Source organism: Lepidothrix coronata, unplaced genomic scaffold (genome assembly GCF_001604755.1).
Source record: "Lepidothrix coronata isolate B3197 unplaced genomic scaffold, Lepidothrix_coronata-1.0 Scaffold16, whole genome shotgun sequence".
Lineage (NCBI taxonomy): Eukaryota > Metazoa > Chordata > Aves > Passeriformes > Pipridae > Lepidothrix > Lepidothrix coronata.
Genome location: NW_016690196.1, coordinates 2,829,252 through 2,850,498, shown reverse-complemented (window position 1 = coordinate 2,850,498; position 21,247 = coordinate 2,829,252). Strand labels below are relative to the sequence as shown.

Sequence of the window (21,247 nt, the reverse complement as noted above, 5' to 3'; positions counted from 1 at the left end):
GGGTAGAGGAGGCTACATTGATTCAGCAATAAGCTGTGTAAGCAACTGGGTGTGGTAATGCTGAAAAATATTCTTGACTCTTAGCTAGCAATTTATAGCTGTGTGCAAATGGCTAGAAAATATAAAGGAAGCTGAAATGAGTAACTTGTAAGTTGCGTGAATTTCTGTAGCTTCTGTTATTAGAAATTGTTGTTGGCATCTTGAGGGGAAAAGCCAACCATCCCTTTGCTATAGTAAAAATCTCTGCTGCGTGAAAAACAGATGTCTTCTTTGTTACTGTATCTAATAGTTCAGGCTTTATTTTTTTGATTTTAATCTTTAGTGAATCTGGTTCTTTGTAGAGTTTGTTTATTGTTTTGATGCGATGGTGAGGTTTTCCTTCAAATAGGAGAGTAATCCAGAGGGACAAATGCAAATACAAATTTCCACTGTGTTTCTTTATACTTTTTGTTTGGCCTGATAAAGGGACTTTTGTAAAAATGAGGAGAATTGCAATACAAAAATCATCTCATGCCTTTTTTTCAGGTTTTACAGACTTGACAAATAAGCAGCTGGTAACTAGCCTCATTTCTTTGTATGCACAAGTGGTCATCTGGTTCTGTCGATCCAGTCTCCTTCCTGAGGGTTTAGGTAAGCCTAAACTGTAATACCAGAATGTTTTTTTTACAGCAGAAGCACTAGCTGCATGTTTTGAACCTTTTGTTTATTGCTCAAGGTGAGCATACACGTTGGAAGTGTTCTTAATTTAAATAGATTATAAACTCTATTGCCAACCTTCATTGCTTACTACCTTACAAATGCTAACATGATACGTTCAAAAAACCGTTCCCTTTGATAGTCATTTATCTAATAGTGAACTTGAGCTTTCACTTCATGCTCTGAATGCTGCATCAGCAGTAAACTTGAAGTGGATCTTGAGACAGGAAGACGTATTCAGACGTATTTAGACCTTCTCTTAGTTCTCTTTTAGCAAGGGCAGAAACAGTATTGCATTATTTGAGAGTTGGAGGTGTTAGAAATGATACGGCTTTAATAAATTTTTTGAATTAATGGCAGTGGGTGACTAGGTTTCTTTTCACAGACTCTTGTCAGTATCAACTTTTAACAACCGAAGATTTGAGTTTCTCAGGTTCTGATAAGATTCAATAAATAAAGCCTGAGGGAGTTGAAGATTGGACATGTGAGATCTTGGAGTAACCAGAAGATACAGATGAGATTAACAAAGACATTACAGTCTGAGAGTTGGAAACTCTCTGTCTGAGGAAGAATGATAAGAGGAACATAAAATGCAGACTAAATTAGCATTAAGGGCAAGAGATCAATAACCAATAAAAGATACAATACTAATTAACGCAGAGAATTGTGTAACTTAGAACCATTGATGTTAATTTCTTCTTTTGGTAAAACATATAAATACATGAAAGTCTTGAAAGGGATATATGTAGCTGGAATGATTTGCTACATATCTCTTGCCAGAATAAAGTAATGCCTGGCTCACTAACCCTTAAAAGCTAGTGTTGGAGGGTTTAATTTCTTCTTGATGATTTTTGATGGCAGAGGCTTCTTGATGCTTGTATAATCTTTTGTCTTTTTTTGTCAGAAGTCTTAGTTGAAATACCTCTTTAACCTGCTTTTATATTATTGCCTGTAGATGATCATATGCATTTGTCTAGACCTTTCTACAATTATCCTTTGATTCAGAGCTACTATACTGGTCACCGACAGAAACTTCAGCGTTTATCAAGGTAAGACTTGCAGGAAAGCTCTAGAAAAACGTCCTCTGTTAGACTGTAGGAGAGTGGGGTTTTTTCCACTTAAAAGCCTTTGCCTATGCTTCCTTGGTTTTACACGTAATACAACAGCAAAGAAAACCTATAAACGGTCATTGCAACTTTTCTCTTGGATTTCTACTTTAGACTCCTTTACTAATTCTTGTGACCTAAAGACCGTCTTTTCTTCAACGCAGAAATATCTGTCATGTGCATTTCAAGCCATAGTCATGCCTGTGTGGGTGTGTTCCTTTCTTTGATTCATAGGAAGGGGGTTTTTTGTTTTGACTGGTGGAAATGTTACACTGAGAGGCTGGACTTAGTGGTTTATTCTGTCCAAATCCTTGCTCCTTTTTGTTGCAGAGGAAAATGGGATTCTGACTGCTTGATGATTGATGGAATGGTTTCCCAGTTAGGAGACCAAGTTGAGAAGTTGTGGCAGAGAGATGAAGGAGGAACTGGGAAATACCCACCTGCTAGTTTACATGTGAGTGTTCTGTTCACTGAAAGCACCAGCAGCAGCAGCAGTCCCCCAAAGCCAACGATTTTGAAAGACAGGAGCAATAGAAAACCTTTTAATCTTTCATTTCAGGCACTGCTGGATCTCTATTTGCTGGAAAGTGTTGAAGAAAGCGACAAACATGCAATTGTATCCTTTCTAGTTGTTGTCATTGCACCTCCAGAATAGGCACATAACTGTTCTTATGTGTTTGTCATTTATGTGTTTAAGAACGTTTTTAAATTTATGCTTCAAACAGAATGTGAGTGAATATATTTAGTATAGAATTAAGTCCTAGACAGAAGCATTGCTTTATTTCTTTCTAGTTTGGATCTTTTCTGATTTCTTGGTTGGGTTTTTTTAAATGTTTTATTGCAAAGTCTTTTCTGATATGAGAAAACAGGTTCCCTAAAAAAAAGTTCAAGTTAAAAACCTCCCTTAGTTTTTCTCAAAATGTACCAGTTTTAAAATTTTAAGTACCCATATCTGTAGCAAATGACTGTGTGTTAGAATGGTGCACTAAAACGTGCTGCTTCAGAGCCAAAGGATTTCTAACAGTGGTTTTCCAGTACGTGATTTTGCCAAAATCATCCATTTTCTAGCCCAGCTAACTGTGCTTGCTTTTGTTGTGTTGAAAGTTGCAGGCACTCAGAATAATAAAGAGGGAGAAGGGAACAGTCATTGGGCAGAAACCTAATTTTTAAGCTGCTAGATCATGGAGGCCTGAGAGGGGAGCCTAGAGAGCTGTCTTATGACCCTAACAACTGATGTCAGAAAGGGAAAATGACACTTCTAAGCGAGGGATCCACGTACCATTTTAAATCCAGTTTGAATCACTCAGTGAGTGCTAAGGTGTATTGTAAGGGCACCATAATTTACACTGGAAATGAAGAAAACAAAACACCTGTAGAATTTATTTGCTTTAATAATTAGGCATTTGACAGTCAAGTGTCCAATCGGTAGCTCCACTGATTGAAGCAGGGACCTGAGACTATAACAGCAGTATTTAAATATTTAAATATCTAATGATCACATTTTTGACTGCCTTACAGAAATCCAAGAGTGTTTCTTTCTGGCTGATCATTCAGAACAAGATTTTGTAGTTTGGACTTCATTATCTCTATATAACCGGTTACAGTAGCATAAAATGGCAAGACTAACATGTTAGTACTTTTTGCTTCCCAGCATTTTTATATTCTCATTGTTTTACTAAATGTAATGTGATAAATTTTTGGTCTTAGCGATTTATTTGCCTTAATTAGGGTACTCACTCTCAGACAATTTACTTGCTGTTGGATATCATGCATTCCTTTCCAAATAGAACAGAAACTTCTATCGACTCCTTTCCAACTGCCTTTGCTATCCCTTGGGGTCTCGTTAAGCTTATTCAAGGGTTTTGGCTTCTAGATCACAATGATTATGAAGTAAGTATGTAACAGTTTACTTAAATACACATTGCAGTGCAGAGCTGTAATTGATAAAATTGTTTTTGAAAAATTGGTGCTTAGATATTAGCAGATACTGAAACATCAGAAGCATTTTTGTAACACTGGTCTGACATGTGGAGCAGTAAGTTATGATTTGAAATTTCACTTGAACTGCTTTGGCAGGGAATTAATTAAAACAAAGGAGTAGTCAACTTTATTAATGCTTGATATTTGAATTTTCAAAGCTAGCCATCATAGGGGGTTTTCAGCAGACCAGTTGAGCACTTTCTCAAAAATAGTGTTTTGGGTACTTTAAGTATGATACCTATGATGATAGCAGCAGGATTTGAGATGGAAGATTGCAGAAGTGACTTTTCAACCTAATTCCTGTTCTTCCTGATGCTGGAGGTTGTTCTTTGCCTGTCACCATATCAATAGAATGAATTTGTTTGTAGAGTAACTTCTTATTTAGTGATATATTTGTAAAAAGGAATGTTTGTGCACATAGCTTTGTTAACTTAGAAAAGTTAACAAATCCTTTTAAAACATTTGCTTTGTTCCGTATGGCTAACTGAATTTTTTCTCTGCAAATACTGAAGAATTCTAATTGACATGTCCTGGATCAAATATTTCATTAGACATCTATGTGTGTTTAACCCACCTGCAGCCTTGCTTAAGGAAGTGTGGACTGTATGTGTGGCATGTGTGCATGCATATAGTCTGATAAATGTGATCTCTGACTTGTGCAGAATTCACTGGCCCTGCTCTTCCACCCAGCTACAATCAAAACTGTGCCGTGGCAACACACGAGAATTATTCAGTCCCTCATGTGCCAAGGAGAGCACAGGCGAGCCCTCAGGTACATCCAGATGATGAAGCCATCCATGTCAAGCAGCAGCGAAGTGCGGCTTTTCCTCACTGTGCTGTTGTCCAATAGGTAAGGAAATCTGTCCCACCGTTTTGGCATTCAGATCCTGGGAAGGGGCGAGAGCAGATAATACAAATCGTGATCCTCTACATTTCCTTTAATCTTTGAATGAATACAATGACTTTGGGGCATCTTTTTGGTTATGCTGTTCCCATTCCTTTCCATCTCCCAAAAATTAACTACAGGTGCATGGTGGAGGCTTGGGGTCTGTTGCAGCAACATACCACTAAATTAAATGTAGAAGAACTGTTAAAGCACATGTATGAAATCTGTCAGGAGATGGGGCTGATGGAAGATTTACTGAAGCTGCCATTCACAGACACTGAAAAAGTAAGTTTGGAGAAGACAAAAAAAGTCTGAATGGTCTGTTTGTGAAGAGAAGAGGCAGAATCCTCATAGGTTTTTGTAATGTGTTATTTCTCACAGGAGTGTCTGGAGAAGTTTTTACAGACCAATGCTGGTGTTCAGAATCATGAATTCCTTCTAGTCCACCATCTGCAGCGTGCCAACTATATCCCTGCACTACAGCTGAATCAGTCAATGAAGGTTAATCTTATGGTAAGGGTAGAAGTCCTGTCAAGTGTGCACGAGTTTCTCTTCGTGTGACTAACCAGTTTTGATAGTCCTCAGTAAAAGGCCTGCTTTATTTCTTGTATCATTTTTTGAAAGACTATGAATAAATTCCTACACATCAAGTTACAGCTAAACCTAAAAGCTGAACTACTGAAAAGCTAAACCGAACCTAAACTACTGCAAAGCTGCTTTGTGAAGTTGTAGATTAAATGTTACAGACCATGGTTGACTCCACTTGAAATAGTTTGTTTGCATCTGAGGAATAAATAAGTATCTTACCAGGCCATCTGTTCCTTCAGTTCCTCAGATCCCTATGTTGTGTATTGTTTAGACTGCAGAAGTTGTTTATGTCACTTGTTTCTGTGGATAGTAGTGTATGTTGTATGTCCTGTCTTGTTTTTGTAGCTGAGAGCAAAGTGGATGCTCCACAGGTGAAATATGAATGGTGGGGTTTTAGTTGGTGGGGTTTGGGGTTTGTTGTTTTTTTTTTTTTTTTTTTGTTTGTTTGTTCGCTTTGTTTTGTTCGGTTTTTATTTGTTTGTTTTGGTTTTTGTTTTGTTGTGCGTTGTTTGTTTTGTTGGTTTTTTTTTAATCAGAGTTCATTGGGCTTTGCTAGAACTACTAGATGAAATTGGTCTGTGCCACTGGATTGGTCTGTGTTCACTGGATAGAAAACTTGCTGCGATTCTGTGCAGTGGACATATTTTACTGTATCTGTAGAGTGCATTTAGGCCCTAATTAGGAAGAGCAGAGATATTTCCATGCAATCAACTTCTTGTAAATAGTTAACTTCTTGATTTATGCATTTTGTTTGTCAGAATGATCGTGATCCTCGCTTGAGAGAAAGAGCAGTTGCCAGAAATTCTCTGTTAGACCAATATGGCAAGATCCTTCCTAGAGTTCAAAGGAAGCTGGCTGTAGAGAGAGCTAAGCCTTACCGTTTGCCTTCATCGGTCTTAAGAGAAGGTAATTTTTGGAGGGAGGAAATATTATGGACAACCAGCCAACACTTTGATTACACAAGGCTGACATTTTTTCTCTTGCTTTACAGTGTCAAGGCCAAAGCCATTATCAACAGTAACACGACAGGCTAATGCAGGAAATGTGCACACACGAGCAACTTTCATCAGTAAAGTACTGTCCAAAATTGGAGAAGTATGGTTAGGAAATGAACAAAAACCAAACATTTCACAATATGATAGGTAAGCAGCCTTTTCACAAAGTTTAGTTTTGAGCTACGTGTTTGGACAGGGAGGGAGGGGGAGAGAAAGAGCAAGAATTCTGTTAGTGTTATGTTAGTGTTTTGGTGGAAAGGTGCATGTGAATAAAGCTTTGGTTTGCATTTTTGCATATACCACATATTTAAGAATCAATCATAAATAATAACTTTTCTGCTATGATAGTCTTATCTATAGAAATATATGTATTTACATTATGGTAAATGTGTTTACAGTGTTTAAGATAGCTGAAGCTCAAACTGTTATCACAATCAAGCAGTTGGTGTACATACATTGATAGACTTGTTTGTGTGATCACATAGTAATCTTTTACCATTTCCTGCACAGTTTCTACCTTTTTTACTTAAAAATAAGCAGAATTATGAAGAGCGGAAAAGAGGCTCGTAGTTGTCAGGTGATTGTCCTACAACTGATATGGTCAAATAAACTGGAATTATGGTATGTCTGGACTTTGAGGGAATGAAAGTCAGTTACATTTTCCTTTTCCTTTTAGTCCTAGAGCTACAGAACCAGCAGTCATTACACATCCTCTCCCTGGTACAGAGTTGCCCGATGCATTTCTTGGGACACCTGTTACAAAGTTTTCTCAAAAATGTTCCAGGTATAGAAGATCTAGAGACTGTATGTTTCAAAAAGGTGTTTCTTATATATGTGTGTGTGTGTGTGTGTGTACTTTTTGTGTTTACCAAAGGTTCTATTGCATTTAGCTTTATATCTCTTAAAGAAAAGGTCAACTTAGGGACACAATTAAGTGGAAAATGTGAAGTGTCCCTGCACTGAAATGTAGATGAGTTTGCTCCTGAACTGAGAATTAGAGCATTTGTGCAACTTAAAATTGTTGCACGAATTGTATATCAGAGGCAGAGATTTAGGAAATTAGGTATGAAATGTAAAGAAATAATTAAAAAACACCCTAAAGTACCTGTCATTTGTTTGTGGGCCTAATGCGTCACCCCAGAAGTGAGGCTGCAACTGTATTTGTTGTTCATCAAATGTTTTTGTTCTGTATCATCTCAGATGAACACAGCATGATTTTTTTCGTTTATGTTCATAGCTTAAGTTGTGTGTCTTAACAGATTGCTGGATTTGGTGGTTCGTCCTGTTCCTTCCTGTTCTGCGGCACAGGGTGAAAGCTGGCAGACACCATGCAGAGCTTCTACTTCTTTTGTGACATCCAGCCCACTGCAATCAAGTACACATCACTCCATCTCTCAAAAGAATTTTCCAAGAGCATCAGAGCTGAATTTACTGGAGACTCCTCTTGTGGTAAAGGTTTGTATTTTAAAAAACTGGTAGCAACCAACCAAAAGGAAAGCTTGTGAGCTTTGTTTAAAATTAAGCCATCAAAGTATTTAACAGGAACACTGCTGGATTAAAATTGCAAGATATTTTCAGTATGCATGGGATTATTGTATACAGTTGTTCTGGAAGCAGTAAGTTGGAAACAGTCTTGAAGAGGGAAGTTTAATTCTCAGTTAATTGCAGCGGTCACCTTGTCCCATAGCTTTGAGAAATATTGTGTTTATTCCCTGGGACAATTAATGTCTGAATTATAATCTTTTTCTTGTTAGGAAATATCACCCATACCATTGAACGAGCTTCTTCCTACTGCTTTTTAAACCCTTTCAATACTGTAAAATATTTCCGAGCTAAGAAACCTGAACATTTCTACATGAAGATGTGTAGGTGCTTTTACAGCAGTGTCACTTCATATCATGCACAGCTGATTAATTAGTGAAGAAATAAGATGTGGCTGTTGCTTTGCTGAGTTGCCATGTTGGACACAGCAACTGGAAATGCTGCCATGTAGAATAACAGTTGAAGTTGTGTGCCTTTTGGAAAAGCAGTGTAGAAATTGCAGATTTACTGGGATAGAATATAACATTGCAGACAGCTAGGTGCCATATTCTTTTTTCTTCCAGAAATTCATGTGAAAAATATCTTTTTTTTTGTTGGCATTAAAAAAAAACAAACCAAAAGAAACATAAGAAGCATGGGGTTTTATCTTTAATTTTTGTACCTTTGGAAAAAACAGTGCAGAGGCAAAACTTTCTCCCCTCTGCTGCTATAAACCCAGTTTGTAATTTAAGCTCATACTTTTGACAGCTGCAGTTTTGTGTTTTGAAGATTTAACTGTTTTCAAATTAAATGTTTTTATTTCTTTTCCTAGAGAGCTAAAGTTTTGGCCACATCTTCTTCTGGGTTTCCTGGGTTTACTCCTCAGTCTATTCTCAGGTCCAGCCTTCGCACTACACCCCTAGCAACTCCCTCTGCATCTCCAGGACGATCAGTTACTCCTCCACTACGAGCAAAGGAACCTAGAATAACTTTCAGGGAAGAGAATTCTAATGCAAAATGGACTGTTGGGGTAAGCTGGGCTGCAGTTAGTGATTTTTGCAGTTAAATGCTGTGATTTGCTTTAAAGTTTGCCAGTACTCTTTATACTGAGAATTTGGATTGTGAATTATAATGGCAGAATTTGGTCAAAAAAAGGTAGTTATGTTAGACCTTCTGTTCACGTGCCTGCAGGTTTATTATTGTTATTCATAATAAATGTCAGGGACCTTGGTGTTTTTTACTCAGGGGTTGTTAGGACCCGTGCTTGTTCAAACTGCTAATTCAGCTTCCAGCTGTACCTTTTCAAATGATGGTGTGGCAGGAAGATAAGGAATATAGATTGAGCCATTTGTTTGGGTTTGTTAAATTTTGTGAATTAAACATCTTGGCAAGCAACAAAAGTCATAAGCTGCATTGACTTCCTGTCTGTCATTTCGCAGGGCTGGGTTTACTTCAATTATGGTAAAAGAGACCCCCTATGAAGAGAGCTGTAGTGTTGTCTGTTCTCTAGCCCTGAAGTTCTCATGTTTGCTTCTTGCCTTGCACCACGGATAGCGTCCATGTGCTTTTCTACTGAAGTTGGTCCATCTGACAGTGGCCCCTTCTGCTCCTATAGGTGTTCTGTAGCTGGATTCCATGGTTCAGCCGGTCATGCAGTTGCCAACATAATGTACCAAAATCAGAGGCAGAAAAGAGGGCATGTTCTAAGATGTACATGTATGAGCTTTCTGTCCATGTCCTAACAAATTGTCTCAATCTGGTTGATTGTCTTTTATTGTCTGTTTTAAAGAGCTACTGAACTGTAACAAGAGGTGCTCTCTCCTGTATGAAGTTCTTACTAATAGTGGCACTGTAGCCAGATTAATTTACTTGTTCTGTGCTACAGGCATAGTGAACACTAGCATATTTTGGTAGTGCATATGTGTTGGGAAGGAAAGCATAACAGAAACAAGTCTTGAGTAATGATTTTAGTAGGCAAAGCTGTCTTGTTGAAAACACACTGCTGAACCCAATGAACAGCCTTGATATAAGTAAGCACTTATAAGACTGACTTTTTCTTAATTCTTTAATGTTGTGGAAACTCAATAAGCAGTCAAAAGTGTGATTAATTTTTACACTCAGCTTTAAATTTAAGATAGTGCTAGAGTGAGAATTAATTTTGTATTGCCTTTTAAGGGGACATGTGTAACTTAAAAATATCAGTATATATTTGGGTTTTTTTTTTTGCTTTGACGGAAAGTATGCTCATGTTACTGATCTGAACTTTTTTTTAGGTAACAGAAGATGATAAAGCACTATTTGGAGCTTCATCTGAGCATCATGATGACACGGTAGAGGATGCTTGGTCTGAAAGTAGAGGTAAAACAACTCTGTTTACTCTGAGCAATGCTGGGGACAGTCATGCTGAATTGCAGGAGTCTTCAGAAAACATATCTGGAGGTAATTTGGAAAAAATGGATGTCAGCAAAGAAAATAGTAACTTCTCTGTCAGATCAGACCAAACTACTTTGGAGTATCATGATGCAAAATCACCTGGTGATTTTGAAGATGATGTCATCTTTATAGCTGCTAAACCAGCTAATTCCTCCACTGAAGAAACTGCTGATGTTCAAGAATTGGAGAAGGAAGGAGACAGTGAAATGATTGAAGATAAACCTTTCCAGATGGATCAACCAGATCCTTCGGAACCAAGAAAAGAAGATGGTGTGTTTCATCCTATGATAATCTAAATTTCTGAATTTTTCAAACATCTTTAGAAGATTAAGATGCTGATGAGTGCAGCAGCTAATGATGAATGTTCACAAGTGTCCTAGGCATTTCCTTGTCCTAGGTTTTAAAAATTACCATTATGTTTTAAGTAATTTTTTAGGTATCCTGGACATTATGAATGTATACTTTCCTTGACTGGCATTTTTTGTGTGTAGTTGCAGCTGAAAGGCAGCAGTGATTTGTGGGAGTTTTGAGAAGGAGACAAGTTGAAAGCTTGGGCTTCTGGTTGTCTTTTAGGGGTACTTCTGTAGTCAGCAGGTTTTTTTACAGCAAGTTTAGTGTGTGGCATGCTTTGACTATTTTTTTTTTCTTTTAACCATCTTATTAGTGCTCAGTTGAATAGTTTTCTTCTGGAAGTGAGTCTGCTTGTGTATCTGCTACTCATTACAGCTGTGGTTGATCATTTTGCTGGCTCAAGAGCTTATACGGCCTTTTCCAAACCTATTTCAGTTGATCTTTGATAATTCAGCTCAATTCAACTCATTGATGCCAGTCCAGCTGCAGAGGATGTGCTCATATTAGCAGGTCAGCTGGCAGATTAGAAGAGATGTAGCTCACTAGCTGGTGCGCAGTGATGAAGAGCTGGGAATGAAAGTAGTTCAGGAACAGGGAGAAGATACACAAACAGCTACAGTCAGTATTTGGTAAACAGCTGAGTCTGCTGAACCCTTTATAAAAAAGTTTTCCTGGGACATGTAGGCAAGTGTCAGGAGTTCTGTGCCTGAGGTCTTGAAATGGCTCATAACAGTGAGTGGGTACTCCAGTATCAGTGCATCATATGCATGCTGATTCAGTCGTAAGTCTGAGATGGTTCTGGAAGATCCTGAGGAGTGATTGTTGCTGTTGAATTTCCTCAGCTCCTTTTCTTATTCAATAACAGGAATGCTCAAATACAGACTGTGTACATTGGTAAAAAGGATTCACCAGATCTGAAATTTTTAGTAAGATAGGTCAAAACATTTGGCTGTCCTCTTTTAACAGTCTTGGATTTGGACAAGAAATCAAAGATGTTTTTCATTAAAACTAGTAAGGTACTAATCACTAAACAATAATCTTATAAAGAAACTTTGTCTTTGCATTCTCGTAAAGAGGAGAAATGGAGTAAGGAAAGAAAGAAGTAGTGCTGGAATGAGAGAAATATCCAAAGGAAAAAAAAAAACTTTCTACCCAATTTTAAGAAGGAGAGATATTTTCTGAAGTTTTTATGTATTAGTAACGTGGCAAGTTTAGTTTGTAAACAGAATTAGCAGTGGTCGTTTTGTTTTCAGGACTGAAATTATGCATCAGGCTTCTTGTTGTACTGGAAAGAAGAATTCAGTCCTTCTGCATTATTTTGTTAAATCACTATCCTAGATGAAATGCATAAAGGATCACTTTAAAATCATATGAGCATTTTAAAATTAAAAATGATGTTAAGTACAACAAGGAAGTAATCCATCTGTTCGTTTTTGTAGGATTTGTGGAAGAATCAAATACTGAATGTCTTACACTTCCCGAGGATGATAAATTGATGTTTAAAGCTGCTGAGGCCACTACTTTTGGGGCTACAAATGAAGGGTGAGCTTATGAAATAGATACATCTTTGGGTTCACACAAAATATAACTGCTGGCTTTTCTGTGTTTGAAAACCGTGATTTTGACCTGGGATTGGTTCTTTTCTGTGTTCTTATATATAGGGGCCTGTCTATTCCATTCTGTCTGTGAGCAAAAGTAATCTGGCATGAATTTAATGCACATTGACTAGCTGTCAGTTTGAGCCTCGTTTCTCAAATTGTTGCAGACTAAAGGATGACGATAAAGACTTCATTCAACAGACTGTATAAACCTTATTGCTGATTAAGGCTTACTAAGTGGATACTGTGAACATAAGCCCTGCTTTTGTCTGAAAATTATGTAGTTAAAAATTAATCCTGAGATTCCTGTAACTTCAGCGAGTTTATTTTGGAGTTTGAGTGCTTTCTGGCAATATTTTATACACTTAATTTCTGTTTTCTGTGTGTGCTCAATTGGCATTTGTTTGTTAATAGAAAGGGAAGCAGTTTTCTCACCAGGTACTTTCAAAGCTGGAGGTACTTAGTGATAAAGACAGAATGTTGGCAATGAAATAACCTTTAATTTTGAATGGTAACTTACACTGGTCCAGACTTCTGTTCAGTTTGTTCTGAACCTCTGTTATAGTAGTTGCCCTCTTTCTACCGAAGAGAAGTACTATATTATTCTTTAACACAACTCTGTTGTGTTAGGTAGCTGGGAAGAATGTTGTGTAGCTGTTGTGTTAGGTAGTGTTAGGTAGCTGGAAAGAATGGGAAGTACTTGGTTCGTTCCGTAAAATGAATCACAAATTGAATGTAAATATGTTGATAAAGGAATTTCTAATTTTTCTTGAGTTTTTTCTGGCTTGAAACTTGAAGATTTTACAGTGAGAAAGTAACTTGTAAAGCTCTTCAAGGTTTGTTTTCAAGAGTTATGATGAATTCTTTTCTTTCTGTTCATGAAGTGAAACAAACTACCAAGAGTCTGAAATGACCTCTTCATCAGAAGAAAAAGCCATAGCAGTTGCAGCAAATCCACAGCTCTCTGAGTTCCTGGAGACAGACAGTGAATGTATGTACAGTATGTTGGAAGTGTTCTGTGAGTTAAGGTAGCAGAACTCCTGAAGTAAAATGTGTAGTTTGTAATACCACTACAGGTGTCTCAGATTGAAGTAGTACAGTAGCATATTATTGTCAACTTTCATTAAACTATAGAGACAATACCCTCCCTAAAGAAAGCCCTTGTAGAAGTGCATAGTGAATCATCCTGCTCTTGATCAAGATGCTGAGAATGTTGGTAGAACTTAAAGTATTATAAGGAGAGATCAGTATTTATTTTAATGTTGTACACCACTACTAATTTGTGTGCCATGGGATCTGCTGAGTTACTATTTTAAAAGTTGATGCATCCTCAGTACTCATACTGAAGAAAATGTCTACCAGCATGCCTTTCTGGCCACCTTTTCCTCTCTTTTTTTGCCTGTGGACTTGACAGCTGATTTTCTCCTTCCTCTTTCTTACTGTGGGGCTGCATCCTTTAACAGGTATATAGTTGTTGTGGTTTAAATGCAGTTGTTAACTAAGGCCCAAACAGCTGCTCACTCATTTACCTCGGAGTGGAATTGGGGAGATAATTGAAAAGCTAAAGGTGAGGAAACTTGTGGATTGAGATAAAGACAGTTTAATAGGGAAAGCGAAAGTCCTGCATGCAAGCAAGGCAAAACAAGGAATTAATTCACCAGTTCCTGTCTTCAGTCAGGTGTTCAGCCATCTACAGGAAAGCAGGGCTCCACTGTGTGTAATGGGAAGACAAGTGCCATAACTCCAAATACTGCCTGCTTCCTTCCTCTTTCCCCTGCCTTTTATGCTGAGCATGATGCCATGTGGTATGGGATATGCCTTAGGTCAGTTGGGGTCAGCTGTCCTGACTGTATCCCCCCCCACCGCGAACTTGTTTTGCACCCACAGCCCACTTACCGATGGGTTGGGGTGAGAAGTAGAAGAGGCCTTGGCTCTGTGTAAGCACTGCTCAGCAGTAACTAAAAACATCCCCGTGTCATCAACACTGTCTTAAGCTCAAATCCAGAACACAGCAATACCAACTACTATGAAGAAAATTAACTCTATCCCAGCCCAAATCAGCTCAATAGTTTTGGCTTCTAGTTTTTGGAGAAAGCCCAGTATATGTGACAGGATGGAGAACTGTTTTGTTGGCTCTTGCTCCCTCTGTTATTTCCTGTTTATTAAACTTGTGTCGTTTATATAACGGTTAAGTTAAAATGACATAAATCTCTTCCAGCTGTGATAAGTATCCTTGACAGTGAGGATGTGGTCAGTATGCATTCAGAAAATCGCCTTGAGAGGAAGTGTGTGGATTTACCTGAAGAATGTAACCCTGAAGCAGCTGAAGTTGAAAAAGTCCCTGTTTCTAATAGTCTTCCTAAAACTGAGGAAATTCATGTAAGTAAATTAATTTCCCATTTTCTACAAAATAGAAAAGAGTTTTCAAATTGAGGACAGATCTGTTTTACTGGCAATTAGAAGGCACACAAAAATGTCTCAGTTTCTTTAGCTGCTTGACATGAGTTAAAAGCTCATTACATGTACTTTTTTTCACTTGTGCATTTTCTGTTCCTGTAACATAGAATAGAACCTGTCAAGACGTAGGCCTTTGAGGGCTATATTAGTACAAAATAAATGTCTGAACTGTTTTTCAAAATAACCCTGCATTCATTTGGTTTACTGAAATTCAAGCATTTTTTGTTTGACATAAAAAGAAATAGTTTTAATGTTAAAAACAATAAGAAAGCTTCTTGATACGGGGAGCCGTTTACCAAATAACAAAATTATGCGGGAACCAAACTCACTTTGAGAATGATTTAGCTGCTTAGGTCCTTTACTATTTGTTCCTTCTTAACACAAGCAGAATTCCCAGTAATGAGCTCATTTTGGTGTCAAGATATTTCTTCATGAGATGGAGGTATTTAGAATGTGTTATCTCGTGCAATCCAAGTGACTCCTTCAAGTGCAGTGTTGACTTTCTGCATGTGATACCTGGCCAGTCTGACTAACTGTTGCAGTTACACCTATCATGACCAAAACTTTGAACTCCAGGGACATAATTGTGTTTTACCCTGTCAGACACAGAGTGGATCACTCTTGTGGGTGTGGAGTTGTGCAGAAGGCACTGCAATGTGATGATTAGTGCCAGTTGCATACACACCTTGTGTTGTAAAACTGCCCACTGTCCATGGGCGGTGGCACATTGCTAGTCCTGAACGGAAATACCAGAAAGGGAGCCTGTGAATTGCATACACTGACTGCTCTGATCTCTGCCCCTTAAATGAATGAACTATCATCTCTAGTAGAGAGTACAGTGTATGTTTCTAACTTTACATTCAGTGGTGATCTGAAAGAAAAAGCAGCTTTTCACTGTCTTCAGTTTCATCTAGCTCAGTGTGAAGTTAGTCTGTCTGATAAGGAATAAAGTATTAACAGACATTTTTTAACTTCAGGTTATTGAAGATACTTCAGAACCACCACCTGAAACATCACCATATAGTGAACTAGATCCATCGGGCAGTCTTCATTATAGCTATGAAAATATAGAGCAACAGTTTGCATGTGATTTGCCTGATAATAAAGATAGTGAATGTGATGCAGCTGAGGGAGATGGAGACCTTTTTCTATCTCAGAGTAGTTTTAGCTTAGTTTTGGAAGGAGAAGAAGGTGAAGCAGAGATGGGAGATCCTACATTAGTAGATGCTTGTAAACCAGAAGGCACAACAATGGAGGAAAAACCTGTGACCAATTTAGGAAATACTGAAAGCCAAGAACATGTTACAAACTCAGTGTCCACTGTAACTGGTGATCAGGAATCTCAAAATACTGCAGAGTCATTCCCATATGTGCCTGAACCCATTAAGGTTGCTATTGCTGAGAACTTACTGGATGTAATCAAAGACACAAGAAGTAAAGAATTTACATCTGAAGTTGTAGAACAATCTATTCATGAAACTATAGGTAAAAAGGTAACTAGATTCCAGAAGGCAAAAGCTTTCTTAACACCTGTTCCAGAAAGAGTGGAAGAGGAAACCAGCAGACATCAAGTAGAGTATGCCATTGCTCCAAGAACACGCACAAGGGGACAAATAAGTAGAAGTCTAAGTATTCTGTCAGCAGACCCTCAGCAACTACTAAAGACAGGCACACCAGTTCCATTTGGACTATCTCCTCGGAGAAGTACCAGGCGAACAAAAGAAGCATCTGAGACTTCCAGTCTTCAAACAGAGGAAAATCTTCAAGAGGAGCAAATACCTGCAGTGCCTGTTACTCCTAGGAGAGGTAGGAAACCTAAACTGACTCATTTAGAAAAAACAGAAAGCCATTCTGATGGACAAACCTCGTCAGACACTACGCAGTCCATAGCTGTTACTCCAAGAAGATTAAGAAGAGCAAAGGAAACTGCATCTGAACTCTCAGAAGAGGCTAATGAGGAAATGTCTCTTGCTGAAGGTAGCATTATTACCTCTTCTGCTTCCAAAAGGATTAGAGGAGGAAAAGCTTCAGCTGGAGATCCAAAAACTGGTGAGACTGACACTGATCGTAAGATAAAACCAGCAGTCAGTCCCAGTAGAAGCGCAAGAAAACCGAAAAGCTTTAATTCACAGTTTACTGAAAATACTGTTCAGGATCAAGAGGTGCAGCCTAGTGACCAACTCCTTTTACCTGTGCCAACTAAAAGAGGCAGAAGAAGAAAGATAAGTTCTTCAGAAGTTTCAGAAAATTCTGATCTTGATCTGTCTAAATCATCGCTTCCTCAAACAGAATTTAAACTTCCTGCCACTCCTAGAAGAAGTGCTAGGAAGGGGGCACAAAATCTTATGGCAGACACAGAGTCTACCTCTACTCAGGAAGACATAAATTCAGGTGGGAAAGTAGAAGTCCTCGATACTCCTAGGAAAAGAACTAGAAGAGTGCCACATGAGAAACCAGAAAAAACGGATACTCATGAACAAACACCTGCACAGCCAAGTGAGGAGCCAACCACACCCAGGACTACAGTAAGGACAGGGCGTCGGGGCAGAAAGAGGCGATCAGTGTCGGAGGAGGCCCTCCCGCAGGGACCTGATGGCAGTCCTTTGCTGCTTGAAGACATAAACCCATCAGGACATGATCACACATTGAGAGCTCTAACAGATCGTGTTACAAGAACCAGATCCCGCAAAACTGCCACACATCAGAAACTGACTGTTGAGGAAAATGAGTCCTTTCATTTCTCTCCTCCTCTCACAAAGCTGACAAAGAAATTTGAAGGTAGGTGCGCTATGTTTGTACACAAAATAGGACACATTCCTCTTCTTTAAACCACAGAATACAAACTGTGAGGATGGTTTTAAGAATTGTAAGGAATATAAGCATGCAAAAAAAAAAATTTGGCTAGAGGCATTTTTTTTTTGACTGAACTCTACATGACTACCTGGTTAGTTCTAGTGGAACTAAGAGGTTATGAGGCTGATCTAAGCACTGAAATGAAATTTAAGCTGAATTTTTGTTTTTGTCAGTTTTGAAAAACAGGGGTTATCTGTGAATATGTGATTGCTGTGCCATCTCTTCCCCCCAGCAGAGAAATAAAGGAGCCATGCTTCCAAATTCTGTTCAGTTTTGAAGTTCAAATTGCATTTTGCAATAAACTGTACAGCTGTACAACTGTACAGCTGTTAAATTATGTGATTGTTTTTCATGGGCATATACTTTGTCAGCAAAATTAGTGTGCATAGGAATATCTTAATTAGAGTATATGATAAATTTTTTTGAGATGTGTGAGAGCTGTTGGTGCCTTTTGAGCATAATGTCTTTGATTATATAAGTGCATGTAAAATCACTACACTGGCTTAGTTTTGTTTCACAATTTGCTGTAAAAGAATGGATCCCAAAGGGCAGTTACTGGCAGAAAAATACCTTTGCATGGAGAGTTTATAAACCTGTTTGGATCTTTTGTTTCAGGAAGCTATTGTGCTCTTTTTTATCAGCTGTAATTTAACATTACTGTCCTTCATGTATAACGTGTGTGCATGCTGACAATGCATTGTCATTTCAGCTGGAAAAGCAGACCATCCTATGCAGTTTAAGGATTTAGACCCGGATTTGTCTTCTCAGTTCGTCTTTTCACCCCCTCTTTTGAGGTCAAGAAGAAAAGATGTATCTAGCATTTCCCGAATCGTGAAAGAACCAGTAAGTAAAAGCTCTAGTTGTCCGATGTTCTTGATTTTTGCTCTGTACCACTTTTTTAGATCATACTTTGCAATGTTTTGCCTTATTCCTTGGAAACTTATCTAAAAAGAGAGCTTTAATTGAATCAGCTAAACAATTTATTTTTTTTCTTCATGAAAACTAGCTACAAAAATCAGTTTTGAATCAATGTAAGTCAGGAATTGATAAAAACTTTTGAAGGCACAGTGGCTTTCTTTAAGCTTACTTGGTATGTTATCTGTTAATTTCAGAATTTGAACTTTTAGGATGGTAAAATAATTTGAGGCGGAAGGTTTGTTTTTGCAGAGGGTAACTAATACTTTTGGAAATAACATTATAATGACTTCTTAATGAAATAAACATTCATTTTTGTTCTGTAGAAGTGTATGAACTTGTTCCTGAGTAACATTTTTGTTGCCTTAACATAGGAGCTTCCAACTAAAGAGGAGGAGGATACCAAATCCACAGAATCTGGGGGAAAGCAAAAATTGAAGAGAGCTAGAACTACAAAATCAAAAATTAAGAAAGCAAGCAAGTATGAAATTATTTTTAAATAGTTATTTGCATTTCTTTATTGTCACAGTGATTCAGCTGTCAAGCACCTAACTACTTCTTCCTCACTTGTTCGTGCATTTCTCCTCTGACTTTATGAGCCTGTCCAGCTTGCTGGTGTAATAGGCACCTTTTTCCCCATTTTGGGTTTGGTTTTCTGATGGATATGGAAGAGGGAGGGGATAGAAAAGGGCCCGTGGATACTAATCATTGCAATAATGTCATGCTCTTAATTCGCTCTTAATTCACTCTTAATTAATTGTCTTAATTCACCTTATGAAACCACACTCTTACAGTCTTTAGTTCCCCATACAAGGCAGGAAGGAGCCAGACAATAAGTGAATGGAACTTTTTGTTTCTGGACATGTTTCCTGATTCTTTCTGGAAAACTGTTTGAGAACAATTTGCCTCTTAAAAGCTGGGACAGGGAGCTCTAAAAGCTCTTACGAATAGTGACCAAGAATGCTTGGGACAGTCTGGTAAGAAATTAAAGCAAAATGAAACTTACTTAGGTACCTTTTAATTCTATCTACAAAGAAGCCAGTGAATATTTCTTCGGCATTAATTTTGTAATTCCATGGTATTTTTTTTTTCCTCTACTAAATACTGTTGGTCTTAAAAAATTGATTTGATACTTACCTTTCTTTTCAGAACCACAAAAGAATGTTCTTGGTCACCTCCACCTGTGGAAGTAAAATTCATCTCTCCTTTTGCAAGTCCAGTAGATGGAACAAAAAGCAAACAGAAAGAAACCACAGATGCAGCAGGGAAGACTCTAAGAAAGAACAAAAAAAGACTGTCTAATTTTCCAAAGCCAGTTTTGCGCCGGAAGATGCTGTAACTGTTTTTTTAAAGTTTATAATGTACACCACTGTTTGTAAAGTCATCAAAATTGTGTGAATTAGTAAAAAGAAGAAAAATCATCTAATTTGGAAGAGATAATTTATATAAATTATTGTAAAATTTCATAAAAAATGGTCTTCAGTAAGTAACTCCATATGGAGTGTGATTTCCTCAGTCAATGCAGTTTTCTATTTTATATTAAGACTTCATACATTTATATAATATGTAAATACAGCTTATTTTAGGAATGTTAAATAAAAATGTATACTTCACAATGTGCTTACTGTCTGATAGCTTTTTGAGGGAATATTGGGTTGAATGACCTGTATTGCTCAGAACTTTTAATGTTGGTTTGTGGGAGTTACAGACTCTCAAAAGTAATTCCAAAAGCTTTTGAAAGGTTTGTTTAGAATTCCTATAACAAGTAAACATTTTAAACATACTAGTTTAAATTTTAGAAATTATGTTTGACCTTCAGGTACAAATAATTGGACTCGCAATACAAACTGGTAATTCCTTATGTTCACGGTTAAGTTGTACTGTACTGAAGTCAGAATGTAAACAATTGTGTTTTAAGCTGTGCAATATTTTTTTGTATTTGTCTTAAACTTTGGCAGAGCTGCTCTTTAGTTCATAAAACTAGATCTCACCTCAGATGTTTTGCTATTTCTTACAGTTTGTTGTCAGCAAAAAATTAACTGTATAGATGGTGTGATGCTTACAATAGCATATCAAATTTGAAGAGATACTACCCACATACTTTGAAATTTGAGCCAAAATTATTTTCGTAATGTTAATATGAATGCTACTATAATTGAAATACTTACTGTCTGTAAACATATTTTGCAGTATTTGAGGCCTGCATATCACAGCACTGAAAACTTGATGGAAAAGCTAATATAATAGTCTGAAAAAGGTACAAAAATGTACAGAAATCTTAGTTACAAACCATATTTTTGAATAATTATTTCATTAACAGTCTTTGGTTAAGGAGTAAATGTCCCTATAAAGCTTCAATTTGTATAAATAAAGTCACAAACCTATTCTTTTAAAAGCAGACATGGAAGTACTATTTTGATGTGCAGTCTTTTAGACAATGGATTATTTTTCTGTATGTTAATTTATATATGGATGCAACTTAGAAGACTACAGAATGGTGGAACCTGATATTAAACTTTTCAATTAGTAAAAACTACTACAGTTACTCTAAGACATAATTTATTTATTAACTAATAGCTTGTACATAGTGAATGAATGTATTAATAATAGACTAAGCTTGTAAAAGAAGATTGTTCTGGGGCCATGATTTTTCTATCAGAACAGGTGATTCTAGAGAATGACCTGCATGCACTTGAGTATTTTTCTCTTTGGAGGAATATTCATGACTGAATGAAAACTTTAAAAAATGTCAGATGTTTTAAGTTTGAAAGTGGCAGTTTGGATGAGACCTTTCACTCAGGTTAGTAATTATTTTCTCTGAGTATTCTGTACTTGAATGACAGTATAAATATGGTCAGAGGAGAAGAG

At 37.4% G+C, this 21,247-nt stretch overlaps 1 protein-coding gene across 1 annotated transcript in view; it reads left to right on the top strand.

Moving 5' to 3' along the window:
• Positions 1 to 20,915, top strand: part of LOC108493305 (protein ELYS-like) — a 43,208-nt gene extending 22,293 nt beyond the window's left edge. The window contains exons 13-33 of the mRNA XM_017806580.1: positions 526 to 630; positions 1,652 to 1,745; positions 2,133 to 2,256; positions 2,362 to 2,418; positions 3,546 to 3,692; positions 4,445 to 4,632; positions 4,809 to 4,953; positions 5,050 to 5,181; positions 6,015 to 6,162; positions 6,248 to 6,398; positions 6,928 to 7,035; positions 7,511 to 7,706; positions 8,605 to 8,802; positions 10,046 to 10,475; positions 11,996 to 12,098; positions 13,039 to 13,145; positions 14,373 to 14,533; positions 15,589 to 17,389; positions 18,174 to 18,307; positions 18,754 to 18,860; positions 19,529 to 20,915. Of these exons, the coding sequence (XP_017662069.1) occupies positions 526 to 630; positions 1,652 to 1,745; positions 2,133 to 2,256; positions 2,362 to 2,418; positions 3,546 to 3,692; positions 4,445 to 4,632; positions 4,809 to 4,953; positions 5,050 to 5,181; positions 6,015 to 6,162; positions 6,248 to 6,398; positions 6,928 to 7,035; positions 7,511 to 7,706; positions 8,605 to 8,802; positions 10,046 to 10,475; positions 11,996 to 12,098; positions 13,039 to 13,145; positions 14,373 to 14,533; positions 15,589 to 17,389; positions 18,174 to 18,307; positions 18,754 to 18,860; positions 19,529 to 19,718 (4,826 nt within the window). The 3' untranslated portion in view covers positions 19,719 to 20,915. The remainder of the gene's footprint in view (positions 1 to 525; positions 631 to 1,651; positions 1,746 to 2,132; positions 2,257 to 2,361; positions 2,419 to 3,545; positions 3,693 to 4,444; positions 4,633 to 4,808; positions 4,954 to 5,049; positions 5,182 to 6,014; positions 6,163 to 6,247; positions 6,399 to 6,927; positions 7,036 to 7,510; positions 7,707 to 8,604; positions 8,803 to 10,045; positions 10,476 to 11,995; positions 12,099 to 13,038; positions 13,146 to 14,372; positions 14,534 to 15,588; positions 17,390 to 18,173; positions 18,308 to 18,753; positions 18,861 to 19,528) is intronic.
• The last annotated feature ends 332 nt before the right edge of the window (positions 20,916 to 21,247 follow it).